General features: G+C 49.3%; 1 protein-coding gene across 1 annotated transcript; it reads right to left on the bottom strand.

Annotated features, from left to right (window-relative positions):
- Positions 1-1776: 1776 nt before the first annotated feature.
- ABCG8 (ATP binding cassette subfamily G member 8) lies at positions 1777-26065 on the bottom strand. Its single transcript, XM_002757808.7, has 13 exons — positions 25926-26065; positions 20944-21045; positions 19210-19366; positions 13384-13622; positions 12842-12974; positions 12461-12730; positions 7789-7951; positions 7622-7702; positions 5935-6134; positions 5437-5513; positions 4226-4493; positions 2553-2680; positions 1777-2465 (listed from the first exon to the last, which is right to left on the bottom strand). Exons 1-13 carry the CDS (start codon positions 25986-25988, stop codon positions 2328-2330), a joined length of 2019 nt encoding a protein of 672 aa, XP_002757854.2. The 5' UTR covers positions 25989-26065; the 3' UTR covers positions 1777-2327.
- Positions 26066-26160: the final 95 nt, after the last annotated feature.

Genomic DNA, 26160 nt, shown 5'->3' on the forward strand with positions numbered 1-26160 from the left:
ATGGAGTGAGACTGTCTTTAAAAAAAAAAAAAGGTGAGACTGTAACATTTTGTTGTTTCAGACTTTCAAAGGATGATGAGGACATGTCAAAAGGACACAGAAGCCAGCTCGAAGGGCTTCCACTGACCAAATCAGGGATGAGCTGAGCATCAGAATGTGAAAGGTTATAATCCACTGGATACAAAAGGAAACCACAAGTTTACATTGACCAAACTTTTAAAATGAATGAATGGTAAGTTTACAATTTACATAGTTTCAAAGTAGCCACTTACAACATGCTTATTAATTATTAAGGGAGGGAAAATAGTAAGTTGGCTGTGGAGAAGCCTAGCAGACACCCCTTTAATCAAGTGATCAAAGCGAACGTTGTTGGGATGGGACAAACTGAAATCACACTGGGCAGAACACAGCGTCACTTCTGTGATATTCCTGCCCAAGGTGTGTGACCTGAGTTTCATCATGAAAATGTATCATCAGATAAGCCCAGATTGAGAGACAGCCTTCAAAATCCAGTATCAAGGTCATGAAAGTTAAGGAAAGTTGATGAACAGTTCTGAACCGAAGGAGACCAAAGAGACTTGAGAACTAGATCCAAGAGTTGATTCTGATCTAGATTCTTTTGCTAAGGAGGTCATGATAGGAACACCCAGTGAATCTCAGGAATGAAGTCTGCAGGTTGGATGGTGGCAACATGACTATGCAAGCATCCCGAGTGTGGTGGGTGCTTTGGAAAGGGCAGCATGCTTGAATGTACGCAGATCACCAGGGGATCTTAAGATGCAGACAGACTCTGACTCAGTGGGCCTGGGTGGGGTCTGAGACTCACTGGGACCTACCCAACCAGCTCCCGCTGTACCCATTTTGCTGTGCCAGAGATGATACTTGGAGTAGCAAGGCTCTAGCGAACATGTAAAGAGTATTGGCTATTTGCCTCCCAAACACCCATCTTCCCCTTCTTTTGATTCTAAACTCTAATTTTCCTTTGGGACCATCCTCTCCTGTCCTCTGTGCACCTGTTTTAGGTCAGACAGTCCCCAACACTCAGGCATGAAGCGTGCAACCTGGGCCTGTGCCACCCCATCCTCTGGCCACTGTGAAAGGTTCAAGGCTTGTCCTGAAACCCAGGCAGGGTCATCCTCTCTCACACTGTTATGAAGAAACATCCAAGACTGGGTAATTTATAAAGAAAAGAGGCTTAATTGACTCACAGTTCAGCATGGCTGGGAGGCCTCAGGACACTTACAATCACAGTGGAAGACACCTCTTCACAAGGGAGCAGGAGCGAGAATGAGAGCCCAGCGAAGGAGGAAGCCCCTTATCACAACATCACATCTCGTGAGAACTCACTACCAGGTGAACAGCATGGAGGAAACCACCCCTATGATTCCATTATCTCCACCTGGTTCTGCCCTTGACACGTGCGGATTATTACAATTCAAGGTGAGATTTGGGTGGGGACGCAGAGCCAAACCATATCAGTCAGTGAAATGCAACTCTAAGAAGCCTGGCTGAGTTAACACAGCCTCTACAGGCCCCATTTGTCTTCTGGAGCCTTCCTGAGCTCCTAAGCCTTACAGGGGCCCAGGTCTTGCCCCCTGCCCTCTAACTCCAAAGGCCTCAAAGGCTTTTCTGACCCTCCACATGACTCCACCAGAAAGTATCCATGTGCCCTTAGAAAAATGAATTTTTGCTTCAGTTTTCACACCTATAAAGTGGGATACCACTTACCTCAAAGAATAGCTCACCTAAAGTGTTTTGCACGTACTTGCCACAGAGTAGATGCTCAATAAATTTTTAATTGTTCACGTTGGCTTTTGGAGCCCATGACCCCACACGAAAAGAAGGGGTGGCATCTTGCTGGTACATCTTAGATCACTTTCTGTATTGATGATAGCTCCCACTAAGTGTGGGGCCCCTGGAAGATGAGGCCAGATCTGCTAGCTACTTTTATTATTCTCTCTGGGTTCTAACAATTCCTGCAGTCTAGCTACTCAATTTATTCCTAGTTTGCTCCCATCCTATATCGAGTTGCCTATATAAGCACATATCAAAAGGAAATAAATTAGCAACGTTGTAGGCGCCACTGAGTGCAGGTTTTCTCACTCCCAGTCATCAGTCTCCTGCCAGTGAGCAGAAATCCCTTTCTACTGTCTTTATTCTACTGCCATCCTGTGGTTGGTCTGTGCCACTGCAGCACTGTGGGCCGGATGTAGCTGAGCTTCTTAGGGTCATTGTCCTCATTGTCCCCAGGAAGGGGCTTCTGAGGAAGGAGTGCAGTTGAAGGGTCTGCTTGGGTGCCCCACCAGCGGGCAGGCACCCGGCATGAATCACCAGTCTTGACTTGGTTTCTGTTTGATGAACCTTAAGGACACGTAGTACAGGACCATGAAGCCACCGCTGAGGCCAATGACGATGAGGTAGATGACGTAGAGAGGGTACGAGTTCAGCTCCATGGCACTGAGGATCTGGAGACACAGACATGCAGTGGGCTCATTAGGAGGACAGGCAGCCGGACATCCAGTCATTTAGAACCTGAGGCCTTCCCCGCTTACTTTATCTCCTGGGACTGGGATGGTGAAGTTGCCCAGAGGCATTTTATAAGCTCTGCTGCTGAACTGAATCTTCATCAGCCCTTCAAAACACCATCGCAGGAAGGACACTTTGGAAATCCACGCGGGCACTGGAGACAGAGAGCCGCGTTACTCATAGGTCTCCCTCATATTCTCACAGCTTCCCCATTTTGCATCGTCTCCCCCATATTCACACAATCTCCCCATATTCCCATGGGCTCCCTATATTCGCACAATCTCCCACGGTCTTCTTTATATTGACATGGTCTCCCCCATATTCAGTCTCCTCATATTCCCACAGTCTCCCTACATTCTCACAGCCTCCCCATATTCCCCCAGTTTCCCATATTCCCATGGTCTCCCCATATTCACACTGTCTTCCCATGTTCTCATAGTTCCCCATATTCTCAGTCTCCCCATATTCACACATTATCCCCATATTCCCAGTCTCCTTTATATTGACATGGTCTCCCCATATTCCCACAGTCTCCCCATATTCCCATGGTCTCCCCATGTTCTCATTGTCTCCCCATATTCTCATGGTCTTTATATTGATAGTCTCCCCCATATCGCACAGTCTCCCCAGATTCCCATGGTCTCCCCATATTCTCACAGTATCCCCATATTCTGAGAGAATAGCCTTGGAGAGCCACGTGATCTCCCCCATATTCACGAAGTTTCCCCATATTCCGCTGGTCTCCCCACATTCCCACAGTTTCCCCCACCTGCACAAGGGCACATCGCACTCTGAGACAGCGCCATGATGGCTCTGGCCCAAGTCCTCTGATGAGCAAGGAGGGGAGAGAGGCCAAGAGGCAAAAGGGCAGAGAGGCTTCTGGGGACGTGGACTGGGGCCGAGGGATCTGAGAGGCCGTGAGGTCACCCACACGTATGATCCATAGCAGTTCTCGAGAGGGATTTGCTGAGGCACCCTGCACGTGGCCGCTTCATGGAGTGTGCGGGCTGAGGAGATTCAGCAGCCCTGCACCAGAGACGGTGGAGCCTGTGCCCTGATCCTATGGGGATGGCATGGTACAGGGTGGGGGAGGAGGCAAGCCCTGCCCGGATGCATCAGGAAAGGCCTGGCAGAAGTGAGGCCTATGGAAGGAGGGGCATGACATTCCCAGAGACAGCAGCCGGGCAGGCCTAGAGGTGAGAGGGTGGGGTGTGCTGGGGACTTCAAAAAGCTGGGAGGCTGCAGGGATTGAGCAGCCCTGGAGGCTTTGAGCAAAGAGGGGCATGGGTTTGCCATTGGAAAGCTCACTCTGCATGCCTGAGGGCCCAGGTCACAGAGAGCAGGCTATAGCAGTGGCCCAGGCTCCAATGATTGCCTCCAGGGATGGGGACATAGCCAAGCAGACATTTCAGAGAAACAGGAGGCAGAATCGACCTGGCTCACAGGTGGATGTGGAGAGGGAGGGAGAGAGTCGAGGGCAACTTTGGGTATGGGCTGTGGGACAGGAGGAGGTACATCTGTCTCCTCCAATGGAATAGTTCCTTCTGCCTGCAGGACAGTGGGCAAAGGCTTCTGCTTCCAGAAGGGCCAGGCTCGAGTTGGATCTAAATAGCGAGTGACCATCTCCAGATGAAAGCAGGCTTCATCCAGCCTCATGAAGCCTAATGAAGCTGGCCCAGGTCTGGGGAGCAGGCCTCACCTGTCCACAGGCTGCTCAAGGTTATCATGAAGCCCCCGGTGAGGTAGAAGGAGTTGTAGAGGGCATTGCTGAAGAAGGAGGCCATGTGGAAGGTGGGGAACATGGCCGCGGAGGCCAGGGCCATAATCCTGCAGCAGAAGACTACCAGCCACACCAGCAGGAAGTGCAGCAGGAAGGGCTGGAGGCCCGGCCTCAGGTTGGCCAGCCAGTAGGTGGGCATCCCGTAGATGATGATGTAGGCACAGTGCTCTGGAAGCTCCCCGAGGACCTGCAAAGAACAGCCTTGCAAGGATGTGAAGCCAGCACCTTCACTGCCATCATTATAATTTTGTTTTTTGAGACAGAGTTTCGTTCTTGTTGCCCAGGCTAGAGTGCAATAGAGTGATCTCAGTTCACTTCCCTCTGCCTCCTGGGTTTAAGAGATTCTCCTGCCTCAGCCTCCTGAGCAGGTGGGATTACAGGCATGTGCCACCACGCCTGGCTAATTTTTGTGTTTTTAGTAGAGACAGGGTTTTGCCATGTTGGCTAGGCTTGTCTTGAACTCCCAACATCAGGTGATCCACCCACTTCGGCCTCCCAAAGTGCTGGGATTACAGGCATGAGCCTCCACGCCAGGCCTATTATAAACGTTTTAAAGTAGCAATGCCCGCCATGGCACTCTTCCCTCCTGATGAGGCTGTGGCAGGAGGGTGTGCTGGGACCTAGGCGCATGAGCTCAGTTCTGTCTTCCCCCTTGCAGATCCCAAGTGCTCCCTCTAGGGCAGTTCAGCCTGTTTCCCCATGGTGGTGGTGGGTACCTGCTATCCTAAGACCTGGTTTCAGGTCCCTATTCCTCCTGACCAGACCGAATAGCTGTGTAGCCTTGGAGAGCCACGTGGTCTGTCTGAACCTCTGCCTCCAGGAAACACCTGCTTGGCCTGCTTGGGGGGCCACAGTGAGGCTCTGAAGAGGTCAAATACAATGAGGGCTTCTTTTGTTTAGATTCCTCCTGACCACAAAACTATCATTCCTGATCCACAGTCCTGGTCTTTTAGTAAATGTTGAAAATAAAAGGTAGAGTCTCTGAAACTCCCCTAGAAAATGTGGCATCTGCGACTTCATGTACCACATGCCCTCATGGTTCAGAAGAGCCTTCCTTGTAGCAATGTTTTCTCCACACTTATCCCTGCCCTTGTGGGGGGGGGCACTTGCTCTCAACCCTGCCCGGTCACCTTGGCAAACAAATATGGACCAGCGGTGTACAGCCCATCTTCCAGTTCATAGTAAAGCATCGCCCTCTCCGAGTAACCTAAAACATGGAAGAAAGGAGAAGAGAATGAAAAAGTAGAAGAAATCTACAGTGTTTCTGTTTTGGCGACGCTCTTAATACAATTCAAAGTAGTTATCATATTGCCTAAGTCTCTTATTTAAAAAAAAAATAGTCACAGAAAAGCCATCCTAATTTAGATCTTTGATGAGGCTCTTCAGGTTTTGCAAGTCTGTAGCTTGTGTTCTGTTGTCAAATATAAATCCTGCTAGGATAGGAACAGCTAAGACTCAGTAATTTACTTTCATTTGCATGCTGATATTAACGTGCAAACTTTAAAAACATTATTGTGTTGTATATCACAATCATGATGAAATCAAACCCGTTCTCCCCAGAAGCTCAGAGGAACACAGCTCGGAGGTGGCTGAGGTCCTGCCTGGCCATGCCAGCGGGCCACACTCACTTTTGGAGATGACATCCAGAATGACGTTGAAAGGGATGAGAGCACCTATCATGAACAAGAGGGCGGCTGTGTCCATGAGGGAGAGCTGGATGCTCCCGGGGCCAGAGTAGAGGAAGCCAATGGTTAGCGACATCAGACAGGCCTCCGCCCCGTGGATGAGGAGGGTGGGCAGGTCTCGGTAGTCGTTGGAAATCTGACGACTTAAAAACCAAGAGGAAGAGATGCTCAGGTGACAGCACACGCCAGCCCTGTGGCCTTGGGAATGTCACCATCTCTGTAAGCTCGTTTTTCTCACATGCAAAATGGGGGTGGGAATCACTGCCTCACAGAGCTGCTCTGAGGATTAAATCGGAAAATTGATGACAGCATCTGTCCCACAGGAGCGACTCAATGAGTGATTGTTGTTTTTATCGTCAATGTATCAGCTTGGTAATGTTACTTAAAGAAATGATTCTGAGGAAGACATCAATTAGGTCCATAAAGATGTACAGATAGGCCGGGCGTGGTGGCTCACGATTGTTATCCCAGCATTTTGGGAGGCCAAGGCAGGCGTATAGCTTGAGGCCAGAGGATTGAGACCAGCCTGGCCAACATAAAGAAACTCTGTCTCTACTAAAAACACACAAAAAATTAGCTGGGCCTGGTGGTGAACACCTGTAATCCTAGCTACCTGGGAGGCTGAGGCAAGAGAATTGCTTGAACCCTGGAGGTGGAGGTTGCAGTGAGCTGAGGTTGACCTAGGGCACTCCAGCCTGGGCCACAAGAGAGGCTCTGCCTAAAAACAAAAAAAAAGATGCACACTCAAGGATGTCTGCTGCCTCACTGCTTGTAGCAGCAAAAGCCTGAAGATAATCTGGCCATCAAGATGCACTTAACAGGTTGCGGGGTGATTATGGCTAAACTGACTGGAACTCCGAGGAAGCCGCAATCAGGCGGGAGGTAGAGGCGCTGCCCTAACTGGAAAGAAGCTGGTTGCAGATGGGCATGCGGAGTATGATCCCACTATGTTTAGAAACGTGTGTGTGTGTGTGCGTGTGTGTGTGTGTGTGTGTAAACATCGGGAAAGACACATGCCACACAGTGCCGTCTGCTTTTCTTTGAGGGCTGATGTGGCCGGGACTTCCCTTTTTACTAGAGATGCTCTCCTGTGGTCTCCATTACTTCCAAGTTCCCTGTGCTGTTACTACGATCTTCCAGCTGGTGAGGATATCTTAATTTTGTTTAAAGAATAAAAGTAATAGCGGTGTTCTGTGTCATGCTGAGGGCTAGTGCTAGTCCCAACAATACGGTTTTTTGTTTTCTTTTTTTGAGACAGGGTCTTGCTCTGCTGCCCAGGCTGGAGTGAAGGTACAATCATGGCTCACTGCAGCCTCAACCTCCAGGAATCAAGCAATTCTCCCACCTCAGCCTACCAAGTCGGCCCACGCCACCATAACTATTTTTTGTAGAGATAGGCTTTTACCATAATCCCAGGCTGGTCTCAAGCTCCTGAACTTCCGTGATCTGCCCACCACAGTCTCCCAGAGTGATGAGATTACAGGACTGAGCCACCACGCCCCACTGGAGGCTGTTTTTTCAAATGTTCTACCTCTTGCTTCTTCCTTCAAATTCACTTTACATAGAAAGGGCTTAATGTGATACACAAAGACTTGGCAAGGGGGTCAGTAATAAAATGACAGATGATTACCGGATCAGCGTGGTAAACTGCTGCACCGCCCCAGGCATCTTCGTAGGACTTGGGAGGCAGTTAGTGTCTGGTGCGGCCAGGCTGTAGGAAGGCAGAAGATGTGGCCAGGTCGGCGGGCAGCCACCTTCTGCAGGGAGCTCTCCTCTCAGAGCCGCCCACCGCCTTACCTTTCCATGCAGATGTCCTCTTCAAGATCCTTTGTCTCTGCTTTCCACAGAAAGTCATCTAAGTCACGCACTTTTTCTAGAAACAGGGCTGCAAGTGATTGAGCCTTTTCCCTGGTGGCCACTTCCTGTTCTCTGCTGCGCCTGTCGATGCTGGTCAGGTCCACTGCAAGCAGGGGATGTGGAGTTATGGGTGGCCTGGTCCCTGGCACCTGCTCACAGGTGAGGAGCTTGGTGCACGCCCAGTCCAGAATGCTGGTCAGTCCTCAGGGGGCTCCGAGACATGCTCCACGCCCTCAGCCATGAAGAAAGGGACAGAGCAGAGAGAGGCAGAGGGACCCCAAGGGCTGGGCCCTCACCCTGCCAGGCCTGACCACATCAGCAGAAGCCTCAGGAGAAGGGCAGTGGATCAAAAAATGGGCAACAGGGCAGGCCCCACCGAAGTCCCACTACCCAGGCTCATTTTGGGGATATCTTAGAACAGAGCAAGAGCCTTCAGAGCCAAGGGCCACATCACGGTCATGCTCTGGCTCCAACTCCGGCTATCCAGGAAGCTTTTCATGAGGACTCAGTGCCCTTCCATGGGGAGAAGGTGGGCTGGTCAAGAGAAGGCTGAGTAGTTGGGTTTCCAGTTAGTGAGAGTTCTATCCAGATAGATAGTGAGATTTCTATCCTGATGGTGAGATTTCTACCCAGATGGAGAGAGTTCTATCCAGATGGCGAGAGTTCTACCCAGATGGTGAGAGTTCTACCCAGATGGTGAGAGTTCTACCCAGATAGATAGTGAGAGTTCTATCCAGATGGTGAGAGTTCTATCCACATGGTGAGAGTTCTACCCAGATAGTGAGAGTTCTATCCAGTTGGTGAGAGTTCTACTGAGATGGTGAGAATTCTAATCAGATGGTGAGAGTTGTACCCGGATGGGGAGAGTTCTATCCAGATGGTGAGAGTTCTATCCAGATGGTGAGAGTTCTACCCAGATGGTGAGAGTTCTACCCAGATGGTGAGAGTTCTATTCAGATGGTGAGAGTTCTACCCAGATGGTGAGAGTTCTACCCAGATGGTGAGAGTTCTACCCAGATGGTGAGAGTTCTATTCAGATGGTGAGAGTTCTACCCAGATGGTGAGAGTTCTATCCAGATGGCGAGAGTTCTATCCAGATGGTGAGAGTTCTACCCAGATGGTGCGAGTTCTATCCAGATGGTGAGAGTTCTACCCAGATGGTGAGAGTTCTACCCAGATGGTGAGAGTTCTACCCAGATGGTGAGAGTTCTATTCAGATGGTGAGAGTTCTACCCAGATGGTGAGAGTTCTATCCAGATGGCGAGAGTTCTACCCAGATGGTGAGAGTTCTATTCAGATGGTGAGAGTTCTACCCAGATGGTGAGAGTTCTACCCAGATGGTGAGAGTTCTATTCAGATGGTGAGAGTTCTACCCAGATGGTGAGAGTTCTATCCACATGGTGAGAGTTCTATTCAGATGGTGAGACTTCTACCCAGATGGTGAGAGTTCTATCCAGATGGTGAGAGGTGTATCCAGATAGGGAAAGTCGTACCCAGCTGGTGCGAGTTCTATCCAGATGGTGAGAGTTCTACCCAGATGGTGAGAGTTCTACCCAGATGGTGAGAGTTCTATTCAGATGGTGAGAGTTCTACCCAGATGGTGCGAGTTCTATTCAGATGGTGAGAGTTCTACCCAGATGGTGAGAGTTCTACCCAGATGGTGCAAGTTCTATTCAGATGATGAGAGTTCTACCCAGATGGTGCGAGTTCTATCCAGATGGTGAGAGTTCTACCCAGATAGATAGTGAGAGTTCTATCCAGATGGTGAGAGTTCTACCCAGATGGTGAGAGTTCTATTCAGATGGTGAGAGTTCTATGCAGATGGTGAGGGTTCTATCCAGATGGTGAGTTTTATCCAGATAGATAGTGAGAGTTCTATCAAGATGGCGAGAGTTCTATGCAGATAGATAGTGAGAGTTCTATCAAGATGGCGAGAGTTCTATCAAGATGGCGAGAGTTCTATGCAGATAGATAGTGAGAGTTCTATCCTGATGGTGAGATTTCTATGCAGATGGCAAGAGTTCTACCCATATGGTGAGAGTTCTATCCAGATGGTAAGGGTTCTACTCAGATGGTGAGAGTTCTATCCAGATGGTGAGAGTTCTAACTCACATTGAAAAAAATTAATAACTTGGCCTCCCAAGCAGCCTGCCCAAAGCAGGAGAATGTCTGGCTGGCGGGTTCCATGGACCAGCCAACTTCAGGTAGATTTCTCACCGCCCCTTTCGTCTGCTGCTCTGCCCCAGGAGGGAGACAGTACACTCAGCTGGAGATTCAATCCGATCAGCCCCTCCTTCCTAAATCTAGGGATGCTACCTGTGGGGAGCACCAGGCAGCCCCACACCACAGCCATCCTCTATAGGGCCTCTGCCTTCTACTTCCAAGGCCCTGGCAATGCCAGAAAAGACAAACTGAGCCCAGCCACAGCCAGGACCTCCCTTTTTTCAGCCCAGTCTAGGCCCGTGCATGCCTGCCCACCCTCCCTCAATTCCTTCCCCAGAGCCTTGGCTTGGCTAGAAATACCCTACTCCTCTCTCTCCCCCTTCTCTCCATCCATATCCTTCTGTTTTTTTGTTTTGTTTTGTTTTGTTTTTTTTTTGAGATGGAGTCTCACTCTGTCGCCGAGGCTAGGGTACAGTGGTGTGATCTTGGCTCATTGCAACGTCTGCCTGTCAGGTTCAATTCTTGTTCCTCAGCCTCCCAAGTAGTTGGTACTATAGGTATGTGCCACCACACCCAACTAATTTTTGCATTTTTAGTAGAGATTGGGTTTCAGTATGTTGACCAGGCTGGTCTCAAACTCCTAAACTCAGGTGGTCTGCCCTCCTCGGTCTTCCAAGGTGCTGGAATTATAGGTGTGAGCCATTATGCCCAGCCCCTCCTCCCATTTTCATAACACATCTCAAGACAAGATCTTGTCTAGGTGAGGTCTTATAAACCATGAGGCCCCCAGTGTGCAGCACCGTAGCTCAAAACATCAGATGTTTTGGGCACCCCCCATGTCGCTCTTGCATCCCAGGTTGTTGAGGCTTGCAAGCCAGAACCCCCTCCAGTAACAGTATAAAATGTAAAATAGAGGGCCAGGTGTGGTGACTCACACCTGTAATCCCAGCACTTTGGGAGGCTGAGGCGGGCAAATCACCTGAGGTTGGGAGTTTGAGACCAGCCTGACCAACATGGAGAAATCTCATCTCTACTAAAAATACAAAAAATCAGCCAGGTGTGGTGGTGCATAACTATAATCCCAGCTACTCGAGAGGCCGAGGCAAAATCCCTTGAACTCAGGAGGCGGAGATTGTGGTGAGCCAAGATGGTGCCATTGTACTGCAGCCTGGGCATCAAGAGCAAAATTCTGTCTCAAAAAATAATAAAAGACTTTTCAGGTCTGCTGTGGACATTTTACTTCTAGTAACCACTCTCCGGGGCTACTTAAAATTATTCCCTGGTGGTCAGGTTGGCAGGTGACCTTTGGCCCTTATTATGGGGATGGCTAGACTGAGGATGACACATAGCCAGGAAGCCAGGCTGGCACCTGAGCACAGGGAGGGACGTGACCTCTCTGTGAGTCCATGCAGAATGTGAGTACATAGGGTGAGGGGGGGCCTGCCCTCCTGGGGGAAGGACAGAGGGGAACTGGGACACTAGGAGGAGGGTGTGGGCAGCTGGATAAGGAGTCGGGGCCAGGGATGTCCCAGTTCTGTGCCTTACAACCATGCTGGAGCAGGTGTGTAGCTCTGGAGGTTCCAGGCTTCCCATCTGTAAAGATGGAGATGGCCTTGGCCTGGCAGGGATTTGAAAGTCAAACCGGAGACCCTCTGAGCCTGGCACATTTGGGCCCGGTGTTTGCCTTCAAGGAGATGATGGCTGTTGTCCTGTTTACTGGTGGGGTCCTTGCTACAGCTTGCCATCCTGGGAGAAAGCTGGGGGCTTAGGCAGTCTATAGGAGAAGCCAGAACAGCTGCCTCCCTGGGCCCTGGTATAACCATGCCACTTGTCCAGCAGCCACGCCCTTCCTCAGCACTCAAGATTTCAGGGCAGGTACTTGGGAAGGCAACTGTCTCCTGCAGAATGAGGGAAGTGGCTCACGCTCCCAGAGTGTAACACGCTGAGGGTTCAGAACCCAAGCAAAGGGCAAGTCTGGGGCTGCCAGAGCAATTTTCATATCTCAAGATTCACTGGCTGAGACCACTACCTGGGTCCCCTTCTGCCACCCTGCACTTCAGGCTCGCTGCCACAATGGGGATACCAGGGCATGTTTTAAGATCTGCTGACTTCTTGAACTTAAAGACAGTTTCCCTACAGAGCCTTAATAAAGACTCTGATCTTGATCGATCCTAACCCTCTTGGATTTCCTGCCCTCCCATCTCTGGAGCTTGCAAGTTTCTAATCTATCATGCACAGAAAGGTGGCTATTTGTCAGAAGCTGCTATTTCTGGGCCCTCATTTCTAGCATATCTGGCAAACCACCCCACATTCTTCACCATCCTTGCTCCTCTTCTCCTGAAGCTGCTGGGAGTTTCTGCCCTGAATCATTTCAGCAAGCTTGGGCAGGGTTTAAGTGCTGGGGAGGCTCCGTGTGCCCAGGCCCTGGCTGCTGGCCTTGGGGACTCACCATAGAAGTCAGCTGGGTTGCTGTAGCAAGGACAGGGGTAGCCAATGGCTGTGAAATACTGGACCATGTGCTGGGCCGCCCCTAGGTAGATGGGGGTGCCAGACGTCATCAGGAGGACCAAATCGAACAGCCTGAAGATATCGGAGCGAGGCTGGTGGAGGGAGATGAGCACCAGCCGGTTGCCTTTGGCCAGCCTGGACAAGGTCTTCACCAGGTTGTGGGCTGTGAAGCTGTCAAGCCCAGAGGTGGGTTCGTCGAGAATGAGGATTCCTTCCCAGAACAGAGAGGAGCCTGGTGAGTCGGTGGGGCTCCTGCCAGACCAAGCCAAGCCTGAGGGGGGCACGCAGGTCCCTCTGCCCCGTCTACCCCCCAGGCCCTCACCTGGGTTCCATAGGAGCTGCACCCCAATGCTGACTCTCCTGCGCTCGCCCCCTGACACCCCTCGCACATACGTGTTGCCCACGCGGGTGTCAGCGCACTGCCTAAGCCGCAGCTCTGCGATCACGTCCTCTACCTGTGGGCCAGAAGGAGCTCTGAGGCCACCTCAGGGGCCTCCTTTGGGGCTGGACACATTGTGACCCCAAGGATAAAGGTGCCCGCCCCTCCAGCTGGGTTTGAAAGTGAAGAGTGACAGCTCCAGCTCTTGAGTTATGAGCTGCAACGCTGGTTCCCCCGATTCCTTCCACAGGTCCTGAGCCACCTCGACATGCCGGGTATGGTGCCCTGTGTTAGGAACGTGGCTGTGGACTGGGGACCACAGCTCTCTACTCATATGGAGGCCCAGGGTGGAGGGCAGGCGGACGGCAAGCTGAGTTGCTCAAACTCGACCTGTGGCTGGGTCCTGAGGGTAGCAGGGGAGGAGGGGGGCATGGACCTGGTGGCTTCTTGGACCCTTGGGGTCACTACTGGGGCCAGTTAGTTACCCTTTTGTCACGCTGGGCCTGGGAGAAGGTTCTGGGCAGCCGCATCTGGGCAATGAAGGCCAGTGTCTCTCGCACGGTCAAGTTGGGGAGCAGCTGGTCATGCTGGCGCACGTGGGCCACACACTTCCTCACCAGCTGAGGTGAGCTGGGCTGCCCATTGATCCAGATCTGGCCTGACTTGATCTTGCCACCGTGACCTCGGCCAGTGATGACGTCCAGCAATGAGGCTCTCCCACAGCCTGTGAAGTCACCGGAGGCGTCCCTGAGAGCAGAACTTCTGTGGGGTTCAGGCTGGTGGCCTCTGCTCCCCACGACTCTCCAGGATCCTGGACTACTCTGTCCATGCAGATGTGACCAGCCCTAGACAGATGACATAGCCCCTGGACTTTGATGGGGTGGCCCCAGGACATGGAGCTCCAAGCCTTCTGTCTGCGGCCAATGTGAGCACCCTGTGGGGCTGCGAGGCATGATGGTGTTGGGGGTTCAGGCCAGGCCAGCCAGTGGTGGCACGACAGGGGAAGGCTGGAGTCCCAGATGCCACAGAGCCAGCTGCTGCCTGGAACATTTGTCCCCTCCTGCCATCAACCAAGGCCCTTTCTCCCCAAGCAAGGCTGATGTTAACATAACTATTTTTGGCTGGCAAACATGCCAGCAACATCTCATTATTCAATGTTGTTTGGTTCAGAAGCTGGCTTTGTGAGGACTAATTTGGAGCATTTACAGAGTGGCTTTTAAAAATACAAACCCGAATCTATTTTGAGAAATAGTGGAGGAAAAAATAGAGAAATAATAGATGTGGAAATGATTTTAAAACTTCAGCATAGTGTACACATATGTCCTGACTGTATCTTCCACACCCATCTCACTCTTCGTCAGTGATACTTTTTTGTTTTTGAGAAAGTCTCACTCTGTTACCCAGGCTGGAGTGCACAATCTTGGCTCACTGCAATCTCTGCCTCCCAGGTTCAAGCAATTCTCACGGACTTAGCCTCCTGAGTAGCTGGGATTACAGGCGCCTGCCACTATGCTTGGCTAATTTTTGTATTTGTAGTAGAGACGGGGTTTCGCCAGGCTGGTCTTGAACTCATAACCTCAAGTGATCCACCCACTTCGGCCTCCCAAAGTGCATCAGTGATATTTTTAATTCTCTTTTTAAAAAAAGATTAACCTATTTGAGGATGGAGGTTGGGAGGAGGGAGAGGAGCAGGAAAAATAACTTGGGTACTAGGCTTAGCACCTGGGTGATGGAATAATCTGTACAACAAACCCCTGTGACACTAGTGTACCTATTTAGTACACCTATATAACAAATGGGTATACATGTGTACCCCCAGACCTAAAAGTTAAAAAAACAGATTCATTGCACTCAAGTTTACCCCATCCTTCTGAATGATGTGCTAATTATTATTTATTTGAGAAAGCAACCATCCTATTGGATCTAGTTTCCAAAAGCTTTGATGAGGCACTTTCTGTGGCAGCTGTTTAAACTGTGAATGTGAATTGGGCTCAGGCTCAGAACATCCTCCTACCATGGAGTTAGGAATGAACTCCTTCCAATCCCCCAAATAGAGTGTTTTTTGCTTGTTTGCTTTTGAAATGGAGTCTCATTCTGCTGCCCAGGCTGGAGTGCAGTGGCATGATCTCAGCTCACTGTAGCCTCTGCCATCTGGGTTCAAGAGATTCTCCTACCTCAGCCTCTTCATTAGCAGGGATTAGAGGCACCCGCCACCACACCCATCTAATTTTTGTATTTTTAGTAGAGACAGGGTTTCACCATATTGGCCAGGCTGGTCTTGAACTCCTGACCTCAGGCTATCCACCTGCCTCACCCTCCCAAAGTGCTGGATTACAGGCGTGAGCCACCGTGCTTGGCCCTAGATGGAGATTTGATTTCCTTACTGTATATTCCTTTTGGAGAGCCAGTTTCTCAAGTTGTGTTTAAACAGTCTTTGTCACACAAGCCAATACACGTGTGATAAGTCCTGTCTGCCACACACTATGTGCTTCCTGCAGGAAGCCCCACAGCACCCAGTACAAACCAGCAGAACCAAGAAGCTTCCCCATGTGATCTTTCTGGTTGCTGTGCAGAGGCTCTCAGCGTAGAGGGGCCGTGAACTACCTCTGGGTGCACCTCATTTAAGATCCCTGAGAACATGTGTGGAGCAAAATAGCCAAGAGAGAAACCTGGGAGAGAAGCTTCAGAGCCAGGCTCTGAGGGTACAGAAGACTTCACCAACATTCACAGAGACCATGGATTCCCACTCGGAGAGCAGGAAGGCCATGTTTCCTGAGCAAAACTTTGTGAATGCTGTGGGCAGCCTTTCCAATGGAGAATGCCTGTGGCATCTGGGGAGATTCTGACATGGTTTGGCTCCATGTCCCCAGCTAAATCTCATCCCAAATTGTAATCCCCAAGGGAGGGACCTGGTGGGAGGTGATTGGATCATGAAGGCAGATTTTCCCCATGCTGTTCTCATTATAGTGAGTGAGTTCTCATGAGATCTGATGGTTTAAAAGTGTTTGGAAGTTTCTCCCCTCACTCTCTCCCTCCTACAACCATGTAAGATGTATCTTGCTTCCTCTTTGCCTTCTGCCATGATTGTAAGTTTCCTGAGGCCTCCCCAGCTATGAGGAATTGTGATTCAATTAAAACTTTTTTCTTTATAAGTTACCCAGTCTCAGGTAGTTCTTTAGAGCAGTGTGAAAACAGACTAATCTGCCCTCCATGAACTAAGAAAAAACACGCTGGCATTCAAGACCCTTATTCAATGGTTGAAATCTCCAAATCAGTAAATTCATTAATTGGAAACCACTTTTGGCATTGCTGAGTCTATAAAAGAAACTAAAATGACTAGGACTATTTTCTTTGTATTTTAAAAATTATGGCCAGCTTTCCTTTGTGTGTGCGTTGGGTGGGGGTAGGGGGAACGACAGTAAAATCACAGGAAGTGTAGTGGATGAACCTTTCTAATAAATCATTTTAATAACTTCAGCTGCTCTGTTAAACTAACTTTGGCCTGAGACTACCTGCATACTTTGAGCTACCACAGAGCAAACTGCAAGCAAACTTAGTATGTAAACAAAGTGCAACTTATCTTAGTAGTATATTCTCTTAGGAGAGAGATTGGCTGAGACAAGTTGCTGAGTCTCAGCCAATCATGGCAGCCAAACATCGGCCAATCACAGGCTGCCGACTGATGAGATCCTGTCCATATCCAATACCTGATCACATCACCCTCAAATAAATATGTTGAACACCAAACTGTAACCAGTCAAGCTACTTCTTCTGTAGGGCTCTTCCTTTTTCCTTCTTTCTTTTCTCTTCCTTCTTTCTTCCTTCCTTCCTTCCTTCCTTCCTTCCTTCCTTCCTTCCTTCCTTCCTTCCTTCCTTCCTTTCTTTCTTTCTTTCTTTCTTTCTTTCTTTCTTTCTTTCTTTCTTTCTTTCTTTCTTTCTTTCAGACAGAGTCTCACTCTGTCACCCAGGCTGGAGTGGAGTGGCATGATCTCGGCTCACTGCAACCTCCGCCTCCCAGGCTTAAGCAATTCTCTGCCTCAGCCTCCTGAGTAGCTGGGATTACAAGTGCCTGCCACCATGCCCTGCTAATTTTTTTTTGTATTTTTATTAGAGACGGAGTTTCACCATCTTGGCCAGGCTGGTCTTAAACTCCTGACCTCGTGATCCACCCACCCTGGCCTCCTAAAATGCTGGGATTACAGGTGTGAGCCACCGTGCCCGGCCTGGCTCTTCCTTTTTCTGTCTATGAACACTGCCTGACCAAATTGCTTGGGGGAGCTCTCTGAACTGGTCCTGGTTTTGAGTGCTGCCAGATTTATTAATCATTCTTTGCTCAAATAACTCTATTATTTACTTGCCTGAAGTTTTTTTTGTTCATTTTTGTTTTTGTTTTACACAGGCAAGTGAACTTGAAGCCAAACAACACTGAATCTATAGTTAAACAGCCAGGAGATGCTGAGTGGGTGGCTCATGCCTGTAATCCTAGCACTTTAGGAAGCCAAGGCAGGCAGATCACCTGAGACCAAGAGTTGGAGATCAGCCTTGCCACCATGGTGAAACCACAGCTGTACAAAAACATTAGCCAGGCATAGTGTTGCGCATCTGTAATCCCAGCTACTTGGGAGGCCAAGGCAGGAGAATTGCTTGAACCTGGGTAGGGGGCGGGGGCGGAGGTGGCAGTGAGCCAAGATCACACCACTGCACTCTAGCCTGGGCTACAGAGCAAGACTGTCTCAAAAAAATCAATGTAATTTATTCATTCTTTTCTAAGAGATAGGATCTTGCTCTGTTGCCTAGGCTAGAGTGTAGTGATACAATCATAGCTCACTTCAGTTTTGAACTCCTGGCTCAAGCACTCCTCCTGAGTAGCTTGGATTACAGGGGCATACCATCATGCCCAGCTAATTTTTTAAATTAAAAAAAAATACTTCAGCGATGGAGTCTCCTCCCTATGTTGCTCCTGGCCTCAAGCAGTCCTCCTGCCTCAACCTCCCAAATATTCAATATAATTCTTTCTCAGCCTCTCTGAACTTTCCTCAACCACAAATCAGGGATACTGACAGCTAGAGAGTTGCATGTGACAAATATTAACCATGATAACCCTAAGTAAGGACCCAGGTGTCCCATAGATGCTGATTCAAGAAGAGAAGGCAGATATAACAAGAAACACTACTAGATGTTATAAATAAAAATACAATAGTAGGCCCATAAGGGATCTATTTTTTTCTTATTTGGGTCAGGATTGTAGGGACAGGGACAGGGACAGAGTGAGATGAACTTAATGACTGTGCATGCTGTTTCAGTTACAAAGTGCATTTACTCACAAGATCTCATTTGATCTTTGGTTATATAGTAAACAGAACTTATCTATCAGAAGGGTGTAAAAGTTTGGAGCTGAGGTTTAAAAAAATTGAGTAATCTCTACCCCTGGAAATGATTAATTAAAAGGTATAAAATGTTTTCTCTAACACTATGTAAGGGTGTCCCAGGGAGAAATGCCTTGATCTGAGATCGTGAAACCAAAGTTCTAGTTCTAGCTCTGCATGAAGTATGTGTCCTTAGGAGAATCACTCAGTTTCTCTGGGTTTGAGTCTCCTCATCTGTCAAATGGAGGGAAGTGTGTGTGTGTGTGTGTGTGTGTGTGTGTGTGTGCACGCAGGAAGATACTCTAAACACACTGAGGAGTAGGGAGTTTGAACACCTTCCTCTGAAAATGCTTCCAAACTGGTAGGGAGAAGGAAAGGTAGAACACAGAATGAACTCTGTTCCCCAAACCCCCTTTCAGCTCAGACATTCTCTCATTTTAAATTTGGCCATGGAAGTGACTATTTGAGACACTCCAAGAACCTGGCTCTTCGCAGGTGAGTGAAGGTTGTGCTAAGTAAGATGCTGGAGGGGCCGTGTGAGGGGTGAGGGTGTGGCAGGGGCTGCCTGGCCATAATCAGAATGTGATTGTAGAGGAACAACCTGAGCTAATGCCCCTTATGACTGGAGGAGTCTGAACAGATCATTACATGCTGAAGCTGTTTGCTAAGCTCTCAGTCCGGGTGTTAACCAAAGTCAGATGCTCTGGCTGCAGCCTCGGGTGGACAAGAGGCACACTCATGACTTGTAACAACAGCACCTGCCCACAAGCCAGCAAATGGAGGTTGAGCCCAGGTCTCTCTGACCCAGAACCTGTGCTCTCAACCATTCTACTATATTATTCCACTAGTCAGCAAAGAGTTCCATAAAAAGCATCCATTTGTCCAAAGGACCATTCTGCATCCCAGGAGAGAAACAATTTCCCAGCTATTTGCCTTTCTGGATACCTGAGCTCCCTATGATGGCCAGCATCTGCCCACTTCTCACTTTGAAGCTCAGGTTCTGGATGCCCAGCTCATAAGAACTTCTGCGGCTGTGAGATGTCCAGGGCATCTTGAACTGAGCCAGGTGCTCAAACCAGGAGACCTGAGAGGCCACGTCCACCTGTGGGGAGACATCAGAACTTCCTTAGAGAGCTGAATGGTTCACAGGGCTTCAGCAACTTCTGTTCAGCTCCCTCGTGTCCCAGGTGGCCCTTCCCTGCAGAGGACATGTCCCCACCTACACGCAATAAGCTCCAGCCCAGGTTCTACCAAACACAGAAGCTGGACCCACGCTGAGAAACTGTAGCTGCTGTTTCCAGGTCTGAAGATAAGAGGAATGAAAAGCATGTGCAGGCTGGGCACAGTGGCTCATGCCTGTAATCTCAGCACTTTGGAAGGTTGAGGCAGTTGGATCACCTGAGGTCAGGAGTTCAAGACCAGCCTGGCCAACAGGGTAAAACCTGTTTCTACTAAAAATACAAAAATTAGCCAGCGTGGTGGTGGGCACCTTTAATTCCAGCTGCTCAGGAGGCTGAGGCAGGAGAATCGCTTGAATCTGGGAGGCAGTGAATCAGAGATTGCAGTGAGTTGAGACTGTATCACTGCACTTCAGCCTGGGTGACAGAGTGAGACTCCATCTCAAAAAAAGGAAAAGGAAAAAGAAAAAAGAAAAGCAATCATGTATAAATGTGCAATCATGTATAAAAATAGAAATAAAACAAAGCAAAATGTCTTCACTCGATGATAGCAATTTACCAATAATTTATCAAATGTTTACTATGTGCAAGACATTGTGTTAAACACGTAACATCCGTCCTCTTATTCAATCCTCATTGCAAACATAGGTACTATTAGAATCCTTGTTTTACAGCTGAGGCTCAGGGCAGTTAAGTAACTTGCTCAAGGCCACACAGTTGGTAAGTGGCAGAGCAGAGAAAGGCTCATCTGCTTGTCCCAACTCACTCCCACAGGAAGCCAGACTCAGGCCTCTGATGTTCACCATCCCAGGCCCCACCATGATCCATCTGGGCCTTGGGGAGTTGTGGGAATATGGATCCTTAAATCTGACCAGTGGGTTCCTGGGTGCCTCTGAAAGGCCAGTGGTTGTCTTTGCACACTGGATGTTTCATAAGCTCCAGGGACAGTACATTTATATATATATATATATATATATATATATTCAATGAAATCTGAATAAAGCTCCAGGGACTGTACATTTATATATATATATATATATATTCAATGAAATCTGAATAAAGTGTAGTTAGTAGCATTGTATATTGTTAACTTCTTAGTGTTCATAATTATACTATGGGTTCACAAGATGTTAACATTAGGGGAAGCTGGAAAATGGGTATATGGAAAAACTGTATTATTTTTGCAATTTTTTCCAAAATCTAAAATTATTTCAAAATATAGTTAAAAAAGAGTCCCAGAGATACTTTTCTATAGGTTCACACATTTTGCTTTATGTTTATACAACAGTTTCATTCTCGTTTCGAGCCTCTCAGCCTCCAGCTCTGATATATGCCACTGATGCCACATAGTGCACCTGACATGTGAGGCATCAATGTGGACTGGACTCTGTCCTTGGGGGTAGAGGGCCTGCAGGGCGGACCCTCCCCTTTCTTCCACCCGGGGAATTTCCTGGCTGTCCCTGCCTGCTCCTCTCCCCTTAAACCCAGGCGTGCCTCTTACCTGATAGTTGAGGTCTCTGACCTCCAGGGTATTGGGCTGGCCACTGTAGGTGAAGTACAGGCTGTTGTCACTTTCAGAGGAGAACAATCTATCCTGGAGGCCCTGTGGGAGACAGAACAGGTGAGGGGCTCCCTTGCTGCCCCAGAGAACCTCAGCCTCAGGCTGGTGGAGGCTAGATCCAGATTCCCTACTGGAGGAACATCCATAAACAAACCTCTGTGCTCTGAGAAGACCTGACTGGAGTGAGCAAACCCTTGGCCTTGAACTTTCTTTTCCCTGCAGTTGACTTAGTATCTCCTGATGCCAAACTGACATAACACATGCAGCATGTGAGAGGGAAGCAGCTATCAAGAGTTAATGCCCAGTACTCAGGAAGACACCACTCTGAGAAAAGTCCTGTCTTATTTTCATGAGGAGTTTCTGCAACAGCGATTGAAAATGCTGTTGGGAGCTTTGAAAGGAAGTTCCTCTCATCATCATCATCATCATCATCATCATCATCATCATGTTGTTATTGTCGAAGTGGTGGTTTATCTGAACGTACATTAAAAAATCAGGGTTTCATGGTATCAGCTGATACCTTGAATGGGATCAACCATCTGAAGAGCTGAATTCCTCCTATTTTGACAATTCAATCATTTAAATCATTGAGGCTTAAACAAAGAACCAACTAGGAAGTCCCCCACCACTTATTTTTCTTTAGATGGGTCTTGCCGTGTCACCCCGGATGGCGTGCAGTGGCACGATCACAGCTCACTGCATCCTCGCCTCTCAGGCTCAAGCAATCCTCCCACCTCAGCCTCTCAAACAGCTGGGATTACCATAAAGACCCAAAATTATACAGGAAAAAAAGTGGGAAAGATAAACACCTAATTCAGGAGAAGGGTTATCTCTGGGGAGTGGGGAGAGATGAAAGGAGAAAGGGAACGCAGTAGGAGTGTGGGGATCAGGCTTCAAAGCTTTTGGTAATTGGTGGTGGATACATGAGAGTTCTTTAAGCTAATTTGTGACAAGATTTCACAATATGTTGTCAAACTGAGAGAGCAACCAGTGAGTAGAACTCCAGAGTTTCATTCCCACTTCAAATCCCAGCTGCCAAAGCCCCAAAGCAGGAGGGAGGTTGGGGGAGAGGAGGTGAGAGGGTCTGGACTCCTGCCAGGTCAGCCCTTTGGCCTCTCCACCGTCACTGTACACATTGCCTCATTTTCGCATTTTTGTTTTTGTTGTTGTTGTTAAATAATAAAAAAACCTTAGTCATTGTCAGCTATGTGTGGTGGCTCATGCCTGTAATCCCAACATTTTGGGAGGCCCAGATGGGCAGATGACCTGAGGCCAGGAGTTCAAGACCAGCCTGGCCAACACAGTGAAACCCCGGTCTCTACTAAAAAAAAAAAAAAAAAATTAGCCTGTCACGGTGGTGTGCCCCCTGTAGTCCCAGCTACCCTACTCGAGAGGCTGAGGCAGGAGAATCCCTTGAACCCGGTAGGTGGAGGTGCAGTGAACTGAGATTGTGCCTCTGTACTCCAGCTTGGGCCACAGCGTGAGACTCTGTAAAAAAAAAAAAAAAATCTTATTCATTGCTAAGAAACTCATGAGATGGGGTCTCACTCTGTCACCCGGGCTGGTGTGTAGTGGTGCTATCTCAGCTCACTGCAACCTCTACCTCCTGGATTTAAAGTGATTCTCCTGCCTCAGCCTCCTGAGTAGCTGAGATTACAGGCACCCGTCACGACACCCAGCTGATTTTTGTATTTTTAGCAGAGTCGGGGTTTTACTATGTTGGCCAGGCTGGTCTCAAACTCCTGACCTCAAGTGATCCCACCCGTCTCGGCCTCTCAAAATGATGGGATTACTAGCGTGAGCCACCGTGCCCAGCTTTGCTGTTGTTTCTAAAGCAAGTATCTGCAGGAAGTTTATTAGGCAATTGGCATCAGATGTAAATGAGCTGAGAAATTATTTCCCCTGGCCAAAACATCCCCAGGTCAGATATAGGCCTGGAGGAGGCACTGAGGAAGGGAGGTCAGACATTTGGAGTCTGGAGCGATGTATGGAGGTGACCTGCAGCCCAGCTAGGTTCCACTGTGCGGCACTTTTAGAAGGGTAGGAAGCTGGAGGAAAGAGGAGGCAGAGCAGAAATGGGATAAGAGGGAGGGGAGAGGTGCCTGGTTCCTTGTTCCAAGGCTTGCCCCAAGCCCCTTCACTGTGGGCTGGGAAGGCAGGCACGGGCCAGCCCGGACTCCAGTAACCATTGAGCCATGGTGCCTTCCGAGACTTCCACAGGCAGCTCATTTTTCGGAGGAAGAAAATTCATGCCTTGGTTGGGAACAACCTCTGTTCCATTTTGAAATATTTTCCTTGGCTCCCAGGAAGGATTTGTTAGACTCTTCTTGAGGTTTTGACAAACTCTCTGTATTTTTCAAATACTTAAATATCTATTCGGCTGACATCTTAATCAGTACGACTGTCAGAACATCACTCCAGTTTTTGACAGGTGACACCCAAAAAAGCAAAAGCAGGTTTATTTGTAGGTAACCAGCTCAGCTCCTGCTGGGCTACATTGTAATTTCTCCTCGTATTAACTTCTGATTGAATTCCTGAGTCAGAAGCCTAGGCAAGAAGGAAACACAGAGCATGTGTTTCTAGTTCGGAGATGAGGAGCCGGAGCCTGGCGGAGAGTGTGGTGCTGAGACTCACAGCTGCAGGGGTTGGCGAGGGGACGCTCGGGACTTGTTTCTGGCTGAAGAAATTTTATCAAAACATTCAGCCTAGATCACGCACAGTTCTGCCTGCTGCCAGGGTCTCTCTTGCCTTCTCTGTCACTGCTCCTGCCCATGGCATGAGGAGTTTGTGGGTTAAGGGCACCTGCCACTCCAGGTACCCAAGATGCTAGAATTCTCTGTGCAAATGGCCCTAAGTTCATTTCCAGGGTCTGTGCACCTCCTCCCAAGCCTGACCTCCTGAGCACCCTTAGACCAGAGGGGCATATGTCTGTGCAGGGCAGGGCTGCAATGCAGGCAGACAGAAGGGTGACCACTCAGGGTGTTGAAGGCCCCATGGAGTGAGATGGAGATGAAGGGGGCAAAAAAGGGGGACAGTTGTGGCTTGGGCTGGAAGGGGCTTACCTGTACCAGCGCATTCTAGTCAAGATGCCCTAGAATTTCTCAATTTACACCTGGCCTTTCAGGTTGTGAAGAAGATATGTCAAGATAAGAGGATGAAAACTGTTTTTTTAAAAATTTTAATTTAATTGTATTTTTTTGAGACAGAGTCTCACTCTGTCACCACGCTGGAATGCAGTGGTGCAATCTCGGCTCACTGCACCTCTTTGTCCCGGGTTCAAGAGATTCTCCTGCTTCAGCCTCCTGAGTAGCTGGGACTACAGGCACCCGCCACCAGGCCCAGCTGATTTTTGCATTTTTAGTAGAGACTAGGTTTCACCATGTTGGCCAGGATGGTCCTTGGTCTCCTGGCCTTGTGATCCACCCACCTCAATCTCCCAACGAGCTGGGATTACAGGCATGAGCCACCTCGCCTGACCAGAACTGTTTGATTTAACTCTTCTTAGCTTGACTGATGACTTTTATATATCTAGACATAGGAAATATGACCCTCATCCTCTTGTTCCAAGCCCCACAGGTGTTGGGGCAGACCATCGCTCAGCACCTGGAGTGACAGGATGGGACGGAGGGGCCTGCGTGCATTTCTGGACGTGAGGTCCTAGCACTGCTTTGCCTCTCAAGCTGCTGTGGCTGAATCATCAGCCCTTCCAGGCAGAAAGTGTTCCCAAAGCCCCACTGACTTTCTATCCTATTCAAGGGGTAAGCATTTCCCGAAGTTGTGGGCCCCAAGAAGTATTCAGAGAGCAGAGACGATCAGGTATGATGGTTGCAGAACTGACTAGAAATGGTGGTCTCCTTGGGTCTGGCCGAGTCAAGCCCTGGGAACTCAAGGCCAGTGCAGGTGGCCTGTGGTTTTCCCCGCTGGGTGTGGAGTCCTCACTCATGCTTGTCTTTCTCTCCTGCCTCCTCCCCACAACAGGCAGAGATGGAAAAGTGGGATGGGGTGGGGGGTGGGGTGGGGATCTCTTCTCGCCTGTCTTCCATTTGAGCCTCCCAGTTCAAATCCTGCCACACCCCGATTCCAGTCCAAAGCTATTTCTCAAGTAAACACTACTGAGGTAAAATGAGGAAGGAAAGCTTGTACCTCCACCTCCTGCCGCCTGGTTGCTTCTACACCTTCCAGCTTTCTCCCAGACCTTATGATTGCCTGCTAGAGCCACACATGCTGATGTTCCAACAAAAGTCATCTGTCACCCTGTCTCACCCATCACTTTACTACTGAGACTAACCTGACAGCCACGTGGGTGGAGGAGACCCCAGTGGAGTCCCTGGCATGTGTGAGCATGTTTCTATGATGGAGTCTCATTTGGAAAAAGTGAAATTGGCTGGGCATGGTGACTCACACCTGTAATCCTGGCACTTTGGGAAGCCGAGGAGGGTGGGCCACCTGAGGAGTTTGAGTCTGACCAACATGGTGAAACCCTGTCTCTACTAAAAAATACAAAATTTGCCCAGTGAAATGGTACGTGCCTGTAATCCCAGCCACTTAGGAGGCTGAGGCATGAGAATGGCTTGAACCTGGGAGGCAGAGGTGAGCTGAGATTGCACCACTGCACTCCAGCCTGGGCAACAGAGCGAGACTCCGTCACAAAAAGAAAAAGTAAAATTGTCTCGAGTCACACAGAAGAACATCACTTCTCCAAAGGAATGTTTCTTAGGGCAGGAAGTGACCTCAGAGGCCTCTGGGACCCTGAATCTGTTCCCCTCAGCCCTTGGACATGCAGGAAACAGTCCTGTGGCCATGTCCTCATGCTGCTTGCTGTCTGAGTGGGGCTGGGACAGAAGGCTCCTGAGGGAAGAGAGAAAGGTTCCATTTCTCCTGCCCACCCCCAGGCCTGGGCCACCTTCCCATCGCTCACTCACCAATGCATCCTGGGGAGTGGCCCCTTTTGGCAGCCCTCTCTCCTTGGTGGCCTTCCCAGCCATGGAGCCCACAGGTCTGTGCCCCTGGGCTCAGCTCTTAGACCCGGGCTGCTGCCAGTCAGGGCCAGTGTCTTCGCTCTGTTTCCTGGAGCAGGGACACCTCAGCCTCCTGCCCTGGGCCCGGCTCTCCCAGCATTCCTCTCTGGCAAGCCCACCTACAAACACATGTGTGTTC

The sequence above is a fragment of the Callithrix jacchus genome, chromosome 14 (assembly GCF_049354715.1).
Source record: "Callithrix jacchus isolate 240 chromosome 14, calJac240_pri, whole genome shotgun sequence".
Taxonomy (NCBI): Eukaryota; Metazoa; Chordata; class Mammalia; order Primates; family Cebidae; genus Callithrix; species Callithrix jacchus.